Source organism: Pan troglodytes, chromosome X (assembly GCF_028858775.2).
Source record: "Pan troglodytes isolate AG18354 chromosome X, NHGRI_mPanTro3-v2.0_pri, whole genome shotgun sequence".
Classification (NCBI taxonomy): domain Eukaryota; kingdom Metazoa; phylum Chordata; class Mammalia; order Primates; family Hominidae; genus Pan; species Pan troglodytes.
In genome coordinates, this window is record NC_072421.2 from 47804852 (window position 1) to 47820563 (window position 15712).

A 15712-nucleotide genomic window follows, 5' to 3' on the forward strand; every position below is an offset into this window, starting at 1 on the left:
CCGAGGATGGCGATCGGTTGAGTCCAGGAGTCGAGACCAGCCTGGGCAACGCAGGGAGAACCCCGTCTGTACAAAAAAATGAAAAAAGAAATAAAGAAAGAAAAATTAGCTGGGCGTGGTGGAGCGTTCCTGTAGTCCCAGCTACTCCAGAAGCTGAGGTGGGAGGATTGCCTGATTCCGAAAGCCGTGATTGCACCACTGCACTCCAGCCTGGGTGACAGAGGGAGACCTTGTCTCAAAAAAAAAAAAAAGTTATACTTACACTTACGTATTTTATATAGTTTTTGCTATCATTATTTATGCAATTTTGTTTCCATTGCCTCATTGTTATTATAGAGAGAAACTATCTGCTTTTGGCCAGGCGCGGCGGCTCATGCCTGTAATCCCTGCACTTTGGGAGGCCGAGGTCAGAGGATCACGGGGTCTGGAGTCTGAGATCAGCCTGACCAACATGGTGAAACCCCATCTCTACTAAAAATACAAATATTAGCTGGGTGTGGTGGTGCATACCTGTAATTCCAGCTACTCAGGAGGCTGAGGCAGCAGAATCGCAGAAGCGCTTGAGCCCAGGCAGAGGTTGCAGTGAGCCGAGATCATGCCACTGCACTCCAGCCTGGGCGGCAGAGTGAGACTCCGTCTCAAAAAAAAAAAAAAAAAAAAAAGAAAAGAAACTATCTGCTTTTGTAATTTTACCTTGTATCCAGCCCCTTACATTATATTATACCCTATTAATTTTAGTAGTCTTTTAGCAGTCTGGTAGGTTTTCCATGTATAAAATCATCTTATTGGATAGAAAGCTACATTTTCATTTTCATTTTTTCCCAATGTTCATGTTCACCCTAATTATTATTTTCTTTTTTCTTTCTGCCTTTTTTTCTTTTTCTTTTTCTTTTGTTTTGTTTTGTTTTGTTTTGTTTTTGGGGTAGAGTCTTGCTCTGTCACCCAGGCTGAAGTGCAGTGGCGTGATCTCGGCTCACTGCAGTCTCTGCCTCCCGAGTTCAAGCAATTTTCCTGCCTCAGCCTCCTGAGTAGCTGGGATTACAGGTGTGTGCCACCATGTCCAGCTAATTTTTGTGTTTTTAGTAGACACGGGGTTTCACCATGGTCTTGAACTCCTGACCTGCTGACCTCAGGTGATCAGCCTGCCTTGGCCTACCAAAGTGCTGGGATTACAGGCGTGAGCCACCTCCTCTGGCCTCTTTTTTTTTTCTTTAATAGAAACAAAGTGTCACTCTGTCATCCAGGCTGGAGTGTAGTGGAGTGATCTCAACGCACTGCAACGCTGTGTGTGTGTTTTTGTTTGTTTGTTTGTTTTTTAAGGATACTGGGTTTTGCCATGTTGTCCAGGTTAGTTTTGAACACCTGGGCTCAAGGGATCCTCTTGTTTTGGCCTCCCAAAGTGTTGGGATTAAAGCCGTGAGCCACTGCACCTAGCCTGATTATTTATTTCTTTTCTCTTCTTTTCTCCTTCCTTTCTTCCCTCCTTCCTTCCTTCTTTCCTTCCTTCCTTCCATCCTTCCTTCCTCTCTTTCTTTCTTTCTTTCTTTCTTTTTCTTTCTCTTTTAGAGACAAAGTCTTGCTCTGTCACCCAGGCTGGAGTGCAGTGGCGCCATCAGAGGTCACTGCAGCCTCCACCTCTCAGGCTTAAGCTATCCTTCTGCTTCAGCTTCCTTAGTAGCTGGCACTACAGATGTGGACCACCACACTCGGATTATTTTATTTCTTGTAAAGACAGCGTCTCACTTTGTTGCCAAGGCTGGTTTCGAACTCCTGGACTCAAGCAACCCTCCTGTCTTGGCCTCCCAAAGTTCCGAGATTACAGGCATGAGCCACTGTGCCCAACCCACTCTATTTCATCTTCTCTTGTGTGAGCTAGAGCCCACAAAACAATTTTGGGTTATAGCAGACAGTACTAATTTTGCGGCAATAGCTTCATCATTTTACCTTTTAGCATGGTGTTTCAGAGTTATGTTTCATAATTGATTTTTGTGGCACTTAAGTTATTTACTTTTTCCATGATTTTAGTTTGAGCTTATATTAGTAATGGCTGCTGAATTGCGTTGGATGCTTTTTTGGTGTAAGTTAACAGCAGAGTGTTTCCCTCTGTAATTTGTTGATGTAATACATAACATTAGGCCTGGTGGAGTGGCTCACACCTGTAATCCCAGCACTTTGGGAGGCCGAGGCGGGAGGATCACTTGAGGTCAGGAGTTCGAGACCAGCCTGACCAACATAGTGAAAACCCGTCTCTACTAAAAATACAAACATTAGCTGGGCGTGGTGGTGGGCGCCTGTAATCCCAGCCACTAGGGAGGCTGAGGCAGGAGACTCCCTTGAACCTGGGAGGCGGAGGTTGCTGTGAGCCGAGATCGCACCATTCCACTGCAGCCTGGGTGACAAGAGTGAAACTCCATCTCAAAAAAAAAAAAAAAAAAAAGAAAGAAAAAATACATAACATTATTAAGATTGAACCATTTTTTTTCTGGAAAGAAGAGGCTAAAAGCTTCCCAGTAAAAGAATTTAAGAGGGATATTTCATCTAAGAGTGGAAAAAAACAAAAGACGGCAGAAGAAAGGACCAGCCGATTTCCTTTCATTTAGATTATCAGCTTTCCAGGTTTCCTGCCCTCACAGTCACCCACCAGGTCCCCTTGAACCTGCCCACCCCATGGGCCTTAAGCACCCTTAAGCACTGCCCCAGTTCTACTTCTCCTAAACCCAGATCTGCCTTGAACTTGAACTGAGGTGTAGGCTGGCTGAGTAGTGAGTGAAGCACCTGGTAGAGCCACTCAAGAAGGGACCCCAAGCTCATTAATTTGGCCCCAAATTTGATCATTTTGTAATCCACCTTGACTCATGCTCTGGGGATGCTGAACATTGTGGCATGAATGTGGGATGACACTGATGATACGGATACTGTCCTTTTAGGATTTCTTGGTGTCTCTGTGGAGCCATTGAGCCTTACCCCTTACTGGAGGCTGCAGGACCCTCTACACACAGACAGCTGTCCAGCACGGAAGGTGGGCTGAGGCCCAGGGTGAACATGCCAGCTAATGGGACATCACCCCAGAGATTCCCTGCCCTGATTCCGGGAGAACCTGGCAGATCTTTTGAGGTAAGGAGGAGGATCCTATTTTTTTCTATATGTTCTTTATTTTTTTATTTATTTTTAGTTAAATTTATATTTTGAGATAATTGTAGATTCAAATGCAATGTACCATTTACCTAGTTTTTGTCCCCAGTAGTAACATCTCGTAATACCCAGGATATTGACATGCAGAGCATTTCCATCCCCACAAGGATCCCCCATGTTGTCATTAAATAGACACAACCACTTCATTTCCTCCATCACTTCCCTCTTAACCGTGGGGCACCACCAATCTGTTCTCCAATACTATAATTTTTTCATTTCAAGAATGTTGTGGCTGGACGTGGTGGCTCACGCCTGTCACCTGTAATCCCAGCACTTTGGGAGGCTGAGGCCGGTGGATCACTTGCGGCCAGGAGTTTGAGACCAGCCTGGCCAACATAGTGAAACCCTGTTTGTACTAAAAATACAAAAATTAACCAGGTGTTGTGGCACGCACCTGTACTCCCAGCTACTCGGGAGGTTGAGACCGAAAAATCGCTTGAACCTGGAGGCGGAGGTTGCAGTAAGCCAAGATCACGCCACTGCACTCTGCCTGGGTGACAGAGTGAGACCCTGTCTCAAAAAAAAAAAAAAGTTTTATTTGCCGGGCATGGCAGCTCATGCCTGTAATCCCAGCTCTTAGGGAGGCAGAAGCAGGAGGATAGTTTGAGCCTAGGAGTTTGAGACCTGCCTGGGCAATATAGTGAGACCCTGTTCTCCACAAAAAGGAAAAAAAAGGACAAAAAAGAGAGACTGTTATATTAATCGGATTGTACAGTATGTACCTTTTGGGACTGGCTTTCGTCATTCAGCAAAATTCTGTGGAGATATCAATAGCTAACAGTATATCAATAGTTCATTCATTTTTTTTGAGACAGAGTCTCGCCCTGTCACCCAGGCTGGATTGCAATGGCGTGATCTTGGCTCACTGCAACCTCTGCTTCCCGGGTTCAAGCTATTCTCCTGCCTCAGCCTCCCGAGTAGCTGGTATTACAAGTGCGTGCCACCACACCTGGCTAATTTTTTGTATCTTTAGTAGAGACGGGGTTTCACCATGTTGGCCAGGCTGGTCTTGAACTCCTGACCTCGTGATCCACCTGCCTCAGCCTCCCAAAGTGCTGGGATTACAGGCGTGAGCCACCGTGCCCTGCCCATTCCTTTTATTGCTGATACTTTTCCATGGCATGGATGTACCAAACAGTATAACCATTCACTGGTTGAAAGACATCTTGGTTGTTTCTAGTTGTTGGATATTATGAATAAAGATCCTATAATAGTTTGTGTAAGGTTTTTGTAGGGGTGTGATACTGTGAAATATATAATTGGTCTTTCCTGGCAAACAACTCCTAATATCCTCGGAATCTCTAAAGTACTAAAGTGTCTTTTTGTATGCTAATGAGTTGACTGATGCCTGGCAGTCCCTAGGCAGCTTCCGAATGGGGCTGGTCACCAGAAAGACTAAGGTAGGTTTAGAGGGTTGGGACCCTCCAACCACCTGGGAGGAGAGAGGGTGCTGAGAGTCAAGTCGATCCACAAGGGCAAATGATTTAATCAATCATGCCTACATAATGAAGCCCCCCTAAAACCCCAAAAGGATAAAGTCTGGAGAGCTTCTGGGTAGCCGAACACATGGGGGTTCCTGGAGGGTGGTGCACCCAGAGAGGGCATGAAGACTCCAGGCCCCTTCCCACATGCCTTGCCCTATGTATCTCTTTATTTGGCTGTGATTTATTTGTATTCTTTTTTTTTTTTTTTGTGATGGAGTTTCGCTCTTGTTGCACAGGCTGGAGTGCAATGGCGTGATCTTGGCTCACTGCAACCTCCACCTCCTGGATTCAAGTGATTCTCCTGCCTCAGCCTCCCGAGTAGCTGGGATCACAGGCATATGCCACCACGCCCAGCTAATTTTGTATTTTTAGTAGAGATGAGGTTTCTCCATGTTGGTCAGGCTGGTCTCAAACTCCCGACCTCAGGTGATCCACCCGCCTTGGCCTCCAAAACTTCTGGGATTACTGGTGTGAGCCACCATGCCCGGCCTGAATTTGTATTCTTTAAAATATCCTTTATTGGTGGGAGAGGCCGGAGAATTGCTTGAGTTCAGGAATTCAAGACCAGCCTGGGCAACAAAGTGAGACCTCATTACTACAAAAAATAAAGCTCAGGTGGGGCACGGTGGCTCATGCCTGTAATCCCAGCACTTTGGGAGGCCGAGGTGGGAGGATCGCTTGAGGTCAGGAGTTCGAGACTAGCCTGACCAACATGATAAAACCTCATCTCTACTAAAAATACAAAACTTAGCTGGGTGTGGTGGCGGGCACCTGTAATCCCAGCTACTCGGGAGGCTGAGGTAGGAGAATCACTTGAACCTGTGAGGCGGAGGTTGCAGTGAGCCGAGGTCGCACCACTGCACTCTAGCCTGGGCAAAAGAGCGAGACTCTGTCTTAAAAAAAAAAATCCTTTATAATAAACCAGTAAACATAGTCAGTTTTGTGTTTCCTGTTGAGGGTGAGCGGCCACTGTCTGGGCCGGTGGCTCACAGGTAAAAGAATTTACCACGACAGTTGTAGGTAAAGAAAGGCAGATTTATTAGAGAAAGGAGGAAAATACATTGCAAGAGAGCAACAGGTAGAATCAGCAAAAGAGGAACTGACTTCGAGGAAATGAAGGCTTGCTGGAGATTTTATAGGATGGTTCTTGGGCTGTTTGATAACGCCAAGGTAGCAGGGAGCTAACTTGCATTCTTCTGTCAGCCAAGGTGTTTGATGATGAATTGGAGTGTTTGATGATAAGCAGGAAGTTTGTGAGTTATGTACATTATTTGCTCAAGAGGACTATATGTCCTGGGCCATAAAGAAAGACAGACCTATAACTTAAACTTATCTGCATCTTCTTTTTGTTTATATGTCCTGGAGCAACTCCTTTTCCCTAATTAGGACTCCACATTTCCCTGAGTTTTTTTTTTTTTTTTTAAATGCAGGGTCTCTCTGTCGCCCAGGCTGGAGTGCAGTGACAGCTTGCTTACTGCAGCCTCAGCCTCCCGGGTTCAAGTGATCCTTCCAAGTAGCTAGGACCACAGGTGTGTGCCACCACGCCCGGCTAATTAAAAAAAATTTTTTTTTTTTTTTTTTTACAGATGAGGTGTCACTTTGTTTCCCAGGCTGGTCTTGAACTCCTGGCCTCAATCAATCCTCTCTCCTTAGCCTCCCAAAGTGCTGGCATTACAGGCATGAGCCACTACTCCCAGCCTTTCCTTGAGTTCTATGAGCCACTCTAGCAAATTAATTGAACCCTAGGAGGGGATTGTGGGAAGCTTGACTTGTAGCTGGTCAGTACGAAGCTCTGGAGTCTGAAGTGGGGGTAGTCTTCAGAACTGAGCCCTCAACCTGTGGGACCTGATGCTATATCCTGGCAGATAGTGTCAGAATGGAATTGAATTGGAGGACACCCAGCTGTTGTCTACTGCAGAATTGACCTCTTGCTTGATGTGTGAGGAAAATCCCTCACTCATCTGTTGTCACAGCATGTTATGAGAGTCTAGTAGGAGAAACTGTGTTTGTATTTCTACTCCTACACAGTGGGGTAAATGCATGCGAGAACAATTGTGGGATTGTATGCCAAATGCATATAGAACAGAATTAATAGACAATCTTTTTTTTTTTTTTTGAGACAGAGTCTCACTCTATCGCCCAGGCTGGAGTGCAGTGATGTGATCTTGGCTCACTGCAACCTCTGCCTCCCCGGCCCAAGCGATTCTCATGCCTTAGCCTCCTGAGTAGCTGGGATTACAGGCACCCAACACCATACCCTGCTAATTTTTTGTATTTTTAGTACAGACAGGGTTTCACCATGTTGGCCAGACTGGTCTCCAACTCCTGACCTCAGGTGATCCACCCGCCTTGGCCTCCCAAAATGCTGGGATTACAGGTGTGAGCCACCACGCCCAGCAATCTTTTTTTTTTTTTTTTTTTTTTTTTTGTGAGATGGAGTCTCGATCTGTCACCCAGGCTGGAGTGCAGTGATGCAATCTCGGCTCACTGCCACCTCTGTGTCCCAGGTTCAAGCTATTCTCCTGCCTCAGCCTCCCAAGTAGCTGGGATTGCAGGCACCCGCCATGATGCCTGGCTAATTTTTTTGTATTTTTAGTAGACATGGGGTTTCACCATGTTGGCCAGGTTGGTCTCAAGCTCCTGACCTCAGCCTCCCAAAGTTCTGGGATTACAGGCGTGAGCCCTGAGCCCGGCTGACAATCTTTTTTTTTTTTCAGACAGAGTCTTGCTCTGTCACCCAGGCTGGAGTGCAGTGGCACGATCTTGGCTCACTGCAACCTCTGCCTCCCGGGTTCAAGTAATTCTCCTGCCTCAGCCTCCCGAGTAGCTGGGATTACAGGTGTGCACCACTATGCCTGGCTAATTTTTGTATTTTTAGTAGAGACAGGGTTTCACCATGTTGGCCAGGCTGGCCTTGAACTCCTGACCTCGTGATCCACCCATCTCGGCCTCCCAAAGTGCTGGGATTATAGGCATGAGCCACGGTGCCTGGCCGACAATCATTTTTAATACAGTTTTAGAGGTACAGAAAAGTTAAGATAGTACCTATAATTCCATATGCTGTCACCTCCTCACCCCCCCCCACAACTGGTGCAGTTTTCCCTATTATTCACATCTTGCATTAGTGTGGTACATTTGTAAAAATTAATGAACTGATAGTGATATATTACTATTAATTTTAGCCTACAGTTTATAGTAAGGCTCACTGCTTTGTGTTGTACATAGGGGTTTTGGCAAATAGATCATGACATATATCCACCAGTGCAGCTTCATACAGTTTCATTCCATTTCACCTGTGCTTCAGCGATTCATCCTGCCTTTCCCTCTGCCCGAACCTCTATCAACCACTCATTTTTTACTGTCTTTGTAGTTTTGCCTTTTTTTTTTTTTTTTGACACTGTGCCTCACTCTGTTGCCCAGGCAGGAGTGCCGTGGTGTGATCACTGCTCACTGCAGCCTCTACCTCCCAGGCTCAGGTGATCCTCCCATCTCAGCCTCCTGGGTAGTTAGGACCACAGGCACATGCCACCATGTCTGGCTAATTTTCAGTATTTTTTATAGAGACACGGTTTTACCATGTTGCCCAGTGTGGTCTTGAACTCGGGCTCAAGCAATTTGCCCACCTCAGCCTCCCAAAGTGCTGGGATTTACAGATGTGAGCTATTATGCCAGGTCTAGTTTTGCCTTTTCTAAAATGTCATGTAGTTGGAATCATGCAGTATGTAGTCTTTTCAAACTGGCTTCTTTCACTTAGCAATTTGTATTTAAGGTTCATCCATGTTTTTTTGTGGTTTGATAGTTCCAAGAATTGGAAGTACCACAGTTTGCTTATTCCTTCACCTACCGAAGGGCACTTTCATTGTTTGTAGGTTTTAGCAATGATGAAAAAAGCTACTATGAACATTCATGTGCGGATTTTTGTGTGAACATGTTTTGAACTCAATTGGCTAAATAACTAGGAGCATAACTGCTATGTCATATAAGCTTTATAAACTTTATAAGAAACTGCCCAGGCAGGGCGTAATGGCTCACACCTATAATCCCAGCACTTTGGGAGGCTGAGGCAGGTGGATCACCTGAAGTCAGGAGTTCGAGACCAGCCTGGCCAACATGGTGAAATCCCGTCTCTACTATAAATACAAAAAATTAGCTGGGTGTGGTGGCAGGTATCTGTAATCCCAGCTACTTGAGAGGCTGAGGCAGGAGAATGGATTGAACCTGAGAGGCAGAGGTTGCAGTGAGCCACGATCGCGTCATTGTACTCCAGCTTGGGCAACAAGAGTGAAACTCCGTCTCAAAAAAAAAAAAAAAAAAAAGGGAAACTTCCCAACTGTCTTCCCAAGTTTTTCACCATTTTGCATTCCCACCAGCAATGAATGAGTATTACTGTTACTCCTCATCTTCACCAATGAAACCACCATTGCAAAATTGTAACTGAGACAGTGAAAGAGATCTAATCTGATCAACCCCATCTTTCTTCAAACCTCCGAGCTGTCCTTGTTCATTCCCGAGCACAGGCTGAACTAACTTAGGGAGGAACTTAGTTTATAGTTTAAAACAAAGATGGTAACAGGCTTTTCCCAAGGCAAATCCCCTGCTTGCCTGGGGACTAGATTGCCTTTGTAGGAATAACAAGTTAGCCACCAGATAGAAATTATGGTTTAGGAGTCATGCAGCCGGAGACTACAAGATTCTGACTCTCTCTAAACTGCTCCTAAGATCAGTGCTTGAGATATTTTGCAGACCCTGGACCTAATGGATCAGCTGGCAACACCCAGATCGATAAATTGGCTCATCTGATCTTGTGGCCCCCACCCAGGAACTGACTCAGCACAGGAAGACAGCTTCCATTCCCTACGGATTCATCTTTGACCTGACCAATCAGCACTCCCGGCTTACACTGGCTCTCCCCTACCCCTGCCCCCCGCCCCACCAAATTATCCTTTAAAAACTCTGATCCCCAAATGCTCGGGGAGACTGATTTGAGTATTAATACAATTCTGGGTCTTTGTGAATTACTCTGTGTGAATTACTCTTTCTCTATTGCAGTTTCTCTGTCTTAATAAATCTGCTCTGTCTGGGTAACAGGCAAGGTGAAGCCATTGGGCAGTTACACCAGCATTTGGTATTGTCAGCTTTTTAATTAATTAATTAATTATTTTGAGACAGTGCAGTGGTATGATCACAGCTCGCTGGAGCCTCAACCTCCCCGGGTTCAGGTGATCCTCCCACCTCAACCTCCCAAGAGTAGCTGGGACTACAAGCATGTGCCACCATGCCTGGCTAATTTTTGTATTTTTAGTAGAGATGGGGTTTCACCATGTTGCCCAGGCTGGTCTTGAACTCCTGGCTTCAAATGATCCTCCCGCCTCAGCCTCCCAAAGTGCTGGGATTACAGGTGTGAGCCACCATGCCCAGCCTTTTAAAAAAAAAAAAAAACATTCTAATAGGTGTGTGATCCTATCTCCTTGTTTTAATTTGCAATTCTCTAGTGACATGATGTTGAGGACCTTTTTATATGCTTATTTACCATCTGAATGTCTTTGATGAGGTCATCTTTTCAGATCTTTTGCCCACTTTTTAATTGAGTAGTTTGTTTTCTTATTGTTGAGTTTAATAGTTCTTTGTATGTTTCGGATACTATAACCTCCCAATGGGTTCCCCTTGCCCGCTGCCTAGACAGAGCTGATATTAAGACAGGGGAACTGCACTAGAGAAAGAATAATTCACGCAGAGCCAGCTGTACGGGAGACTGGAATTTTTATTATTACTCAAATCAGTCTCCCTGAAAAGTTGGGGATCAGAGTTTTTAACGATAATTTGGTGGGTAGGGACCAGTGAGTTAGAAGTGCTGATTGGTCAGGTCATGGATCAAATCATAGGAGTTGAAGCTGTCCTCTTGTGCTGAGTCAGTGCCTGGGTGGGGGCCACAAGACCAGATCGAGCCAGTTTATGGATCTGGGTGGTCCCAACTGATCAATTAAGTGCAGAGTCTGCAAAATATCTCAAGCACTAATCTTAGGTTTTACAATTGTGATGTTATTCCCAGGAACAATTTGGCTAGAGTCAGAATCTTGTAGTCTCTAGTTGCATGACTCCTGAATCATTACTTCTAATCTTGTGGCTAATTTCTTAGTCCTACAAAGGCAGTCTAATCCCCAGGCAGGAAGGGGGTTTGTTTTGGGAAAGGGCTGTTATCCTCTTTGTTTCAACGTTAAACTATAAGCCAAGTTCCTCTCACGCTGGGCGCGGTGGCTCATGCCTGTAATCCCAGCACTTAGGCCGACGCAGGCAGATCACCTGAGGTCAGAAGTTTGAGACCAGCCTGGCCAACATGGTGAAACCTCGTCTCTACAAAATTATAAAAATTAGCTGGGCGTGGTGGCCTGCACCTGTAATCCCAGCTACTCGGGAGGCTGAGGCAGGAGAATCGCTTGAACCCAGGAAGCGGAGGTAGCAGTGAGCCGAGATTGTGCCACTGCACTCCAGCCTGGGCGACAGTGCCAGACTCTGTCTCAAAAAAAAAACTAAGTTCCTCTCAAAGTTAGTTTGGTCTGTGCCCAGGAATGAACAAGGGTAGTTTGGAGGTTAGAAGCAAGACGGAGTTGGTTTAGGTTGGATCTCTTTCACTGTAATAATTTTCTCATTATAATTTTACAACGGTGGTTTCAATACAAGTCCTTTATGAGATAAGTGTTTTGCAAATATTTTCTCCCAGTCTGTGGCTTGTCTATTCTGTCATCAGCGTCTTTCACAGAAGAGAAGTTTCTAATTTTAATAATGCACAATGTACTGTTTTTTTTTTCTTTCACAGGTCATACTTTTGGTGTTGTATTCATATACATATATATTTTTATAGAGATGGGGTCTCACTAGGTTGCCCAGGCTGGTCTTGAACGCCTGGGCTCAAGCGATCCACCTACCTCAGCCTCCCAAAGTGCTGTGATTACAGGCATGAGCCACTGCACTTGGCTGGTGTTGTATTTAAAAACTCATCACCAAACCCAAGGTTACTTGAATTTTCTTCTTTGTTATCTTATATAAATTTTATAGTTTTTCATTTTACATAGAGATCTATAATCCATTTTGAGTTAATTTTTTTTTTTTTTTTTTGAGACAGGGTCTGCACTCCAGCCTTTGTCACCCAGGCTGGAGTGCGGTGGTGCGATCTCGGCTCACTGCAACCTCTGCCTCCTGGGTTCAAGCAATTCTGCCTCAGCCCCTGGAGCAGATGGGACTACAGGTGCACACCACCACAACCGACTAATTTTTGTATTTTTAGTAGAGATGGGGTTTCACCATGTTGGCCAGGCTGGTATCGAACTCTTGACCTCAAGTGATGCACTGCCTTGGCCTCCCAGTTTTGAGTTAATTTTTGTGAAACATATAAGGACTGTGTCTAGATGCTTTTTTTTTTTTTTTTTTTTGCGTATGGATGTCCAGTTGTTCCAGCACCATTTGTTGAAAAGACTTATTTCTTCACCGAATTTCTTTTGCTCCTTTGTCAATGATCAGTTGGCTGTTTTTGTGTGTATATATATTTCTAGGTTCTCTATTCTATTCCCTTGATCTATTTGCCTATTCTTTCACCAATACCTCTGTCTTGATTAGTCTAGTTTTATAGTAAGTCATGAAGTTGGGTAGTCTCAGTCCTCTGACTTTGTTCTTGTTTAGTACTATGTTGACTACTTTGGATTTTTGCCTTTCCATATAAACTTTAGAATCAGTTTGTTGATAGCCACAAAATAATTTGGTGGGAATTTGATTGGGATTATGTTGAATCTCCTGATCAAGGTGGGGACAATTGACATGTTAACAGTATTGAGTCTTCCCTTTAGCAGCAGAGAATCCATACGGGTCTGCAGCAACCTCAATTCTTGCCTCCTCAGAAAAAAGAATTTGAGGGGCATAAGACAGAGTGAGAGACCAGGGCAAGTTTTAGAGCAGTAGTGAAAGTTTATTAAAAAGCTTTAGAGCAAGGATGAAAGGAAGCAAACTACACTTGGAAGAGGGCCAAGCAGGCGACTTCAGAGATCAAATGTGCGGTTTGACTTTGACTTGGGGTTTTATGCTTCCTGGGTCTATATTACCCCTCCTTTGATTCTTACCTTGGGGTGGGCTGTCCGCATGTGCTGTGGCTTGTCAGCGCTTGAGAAGGGGCCGCATGCGCATTGTGGTTACTGAAGTTCTACGCATGCTCACTTGAGGAGTTTTTCCCTTACCAGCGGAGTGTTCCTAAAGGAAGGTTATATACCAGTTAAACTCGGCCATTTTGCATCGTAGTGCACATGTCTTGAGCCCACTGGCCCAACTCCTGAGATCTTATTGGGAAGCTGCTGATCACCAGTTTCAGGTTTTTTGGTATCTGTTGAGAGACTGCCTTTCCCTGGCGCCAGCTGCAACCAATTATTATTTTTATTTTTTTTATTATTATTCTTTTTTTTTAGGAGGAACAGGAGAAGCAGGAGGAGGAGGATGAGGAGGAAGAGGAGCAGGAGGAGGAGAAAGAGAAGGAGGAGCAGGAGGAGGAGAAAGAGAAGGAGGAGCAGGAGGAGGAGAAAGAGAAGGAGGAGGAACAGGAGGAGCAGGAGAAAGAAAAGGAGGAGCAGGAGGAGGAGGAGAAAGAGAAGGAGGAGGAGGAAGAGGAGCAGGAGGAGGAGAAAGAGAAGGAGGAAGAGCAGGAGGAGGAGGAGAAAGAGAAGGAGGAAGAGCAGAAGGAGAAAGAGCAGGAGGAGGAGAAGCAGCAGGAGGAGGAGCAGCAGGAGGAAGAGGAGCAGGAGGAGGAGCAGGGAGCAATTATTATTTTAGAGAGACAGTTTTAACAACTGCCTGACCATCACCTCCTGGTGGGGTTTGAGGGGGGGTGCTCTCCTGCTCTGCTCTTGTCTAACTACCTAACTACCTAATTATTCTAACATTTCTGTCAATAAACATGCAATATCTCTCTGTTTACTTATATATTCTGATATATTTCATGTCAAATTTTGATTTTCCTCATGTATGTCTTCTACATATTTTGTTAGGTTTATGTATATTTTATCTTTTTGGTGCTAACGTAAATGGTATTATGTTTTTAATTTTAAATATCAATTGTTCATTTCGGGTATATAGGAAAACAATTGACTTTTATTAAGCCTGTATCCTGTGACTTTACTATAATCACTTAATAGTGCCAGAAAATCCTTTAGTGAAATGGATTGTGAGAGTAGCTAAATGATAGGGGTAGTATGTTTGATTTTGAATGCTGTAGAGTGGAAGAGCATGTCTGGGTTGATGCAGGACCCACAGCTCATAGTGACCAATCACAGATGGCTGTACTTGAGCCAGACACACAAAAACACAAGAAGTTATTCATGAGGGAAGACCTAGCATGCCAGACTTGCTCAAAGCCACTGTAAAGTGTGTTTACCCTGTCAGCGGAAAGAGTCAAATTCTGTAAAATATTTGAAGAGACTTATTCCAAACCAGCACTCAGGAGATACTGAGAACAGGTGCCCAAGGTATGTGTTAGATGTCCACTGATTCGGTTCGGAAAGGCGGGACAACTTGAAGTGGGGGCTTCCAGGTAACAGGTAGATAAGAGACAAAAGGTTGCATTCTCTTGGGTCTTTGATCAGCTTTTCACTGAATACATAATTTACATGTGAGAGGGGATAGAATAGTCTGCCTAATGAAACAACAGGGCAGAGGAAGCAATCAGATATCCATTTGTCTCAGGTGAGCAGAGGGAGGACATTGAGTTCTGTCTGTCCTTTGTCATCCTGCACCTGTGAAGATAAGCTATCAATTTACGTTGCCAGGGTGAAATTCAACAGAACTTTTTTTTTTTTTTTTTTTTTCTGAGACGCAGTCTCGCTCTGTTGCCCAGGCTGGAGTGCAGTGGCGTGATCTCGGCTCACTGCAACCTCTGCCTCCCGGGTTCAAGCGATTCTCCTGCCTCAGCCTCCGAGTAGCTGGGATTACAGGCTTGTCTCGGACTCCTGACCTCGTGATCCGCCCACCTCGGCCTCCCAAAGTGCTGGGATTACAGGCATGAGCCACCGCACCCGGCCCAGAACATCTTAAGGTAAAGGTCTTGAGGCCCACAAGGTCTTTTCTTGTGGGCAAATTGTGAGGGAGGCATGTAGCCTTTTTTTTTTTTTTTTAAATCTTTGTAGCTATCTTATTTGGGAATAAAATGTGAAGCAGGTTTGCCTAACACCCTTTGGCTTAATGATTTTGGAGTCCTGAGATTTATTTTCCTTCACAACCCTAAGTACAGGACTGTGTAACATATGCCAAGAGGAGCACCCCTGATGAAGCAGCTGATAGGCTTCATATGCAGGCCATGTGGGACTGGCTTTATGGTGCCTATGATATTCACCCACTGAATATGCCCATTACCCAGGCCATATTCAGCTATGGTTAAGGGGTCTTTTTGCATAGGCACCCCATGTAAACTTACAGCTGCAAAATACAGCAATAGACCCAAAAGCCTCATTGAATTTGCTGCCTCAGCTTCCCTTCAGGGATCCCACAGCTGCTAATGAAAACATTAACGTGAAAATGGGGAGAAGCCTAGGGAAGGGTCAAGTCTACCAGCAAAGTGGAAATCTCTCAGTGGCTATTAAGAAATGGGATGGCCGGGCGCAGTGGCTTATGCCTGTAATCCCAGCACTTTGGGAGGCCGAGGTGGGCGGATCACAAGGTCAGGAGTTTGAGACCAGCCTGGCCAATATGGTGAAACCCCATCTCTACTAAAAAATACAAAAAAATTAGCCAGGCGTGGTGGCGGGCACCTGTAGTCCCAGCTGCTCGGGAGGCTGAGGCAGGAGAATTGCTTGAACCCGGGAGGCAGAGGTTGCAGTGAGCTGAGATCGCACCACTGCACTCCAGCCTGGGTGACAGAGAGGGACTCAGTCTCAAAAAAAAAAAAAAAGAAATGGGATGGTTGGGCTTTGTTTGGTGGCTCACACCTGTAATTCCAGCACTTTGGGAGGCTGAGACAGGTGGATCGTTTGAGCCCAGGAATTCAAAACCAGCCTGGGCAACATAGC

The 15712-nt window shown here is 45.1% G+C and overlaps 1 protein-coding gene across 3 annotated transcripts in view; it reads left to right on the forward strand.

Annotated features, from left to right (window-relative positions):
- The window catches only part of ZNF157 (zinc finger protein 157), a 57327-nt gene that overhangs the window by 1757 nt on the left and 39858 nt on the right, over positions 1–15712 (forward strand). For all 3 annotated transcript variants that reach the window (XM_054676772.2, XM_054676770.2, XM_054676771.2), the window contains exon 2: positions 2928–3114. Coding sequence is in view for 2 of the 3 variants with exons in the window: in XM_054676770.2 (XP_054532745.1) it covers positions 3043–3114 (72 nt within the window). In the remaining variant the exon portion in view is untranslated. The remainder of the gene's footprint in view (positions 1–2927; positions 3115–15712) is intronic.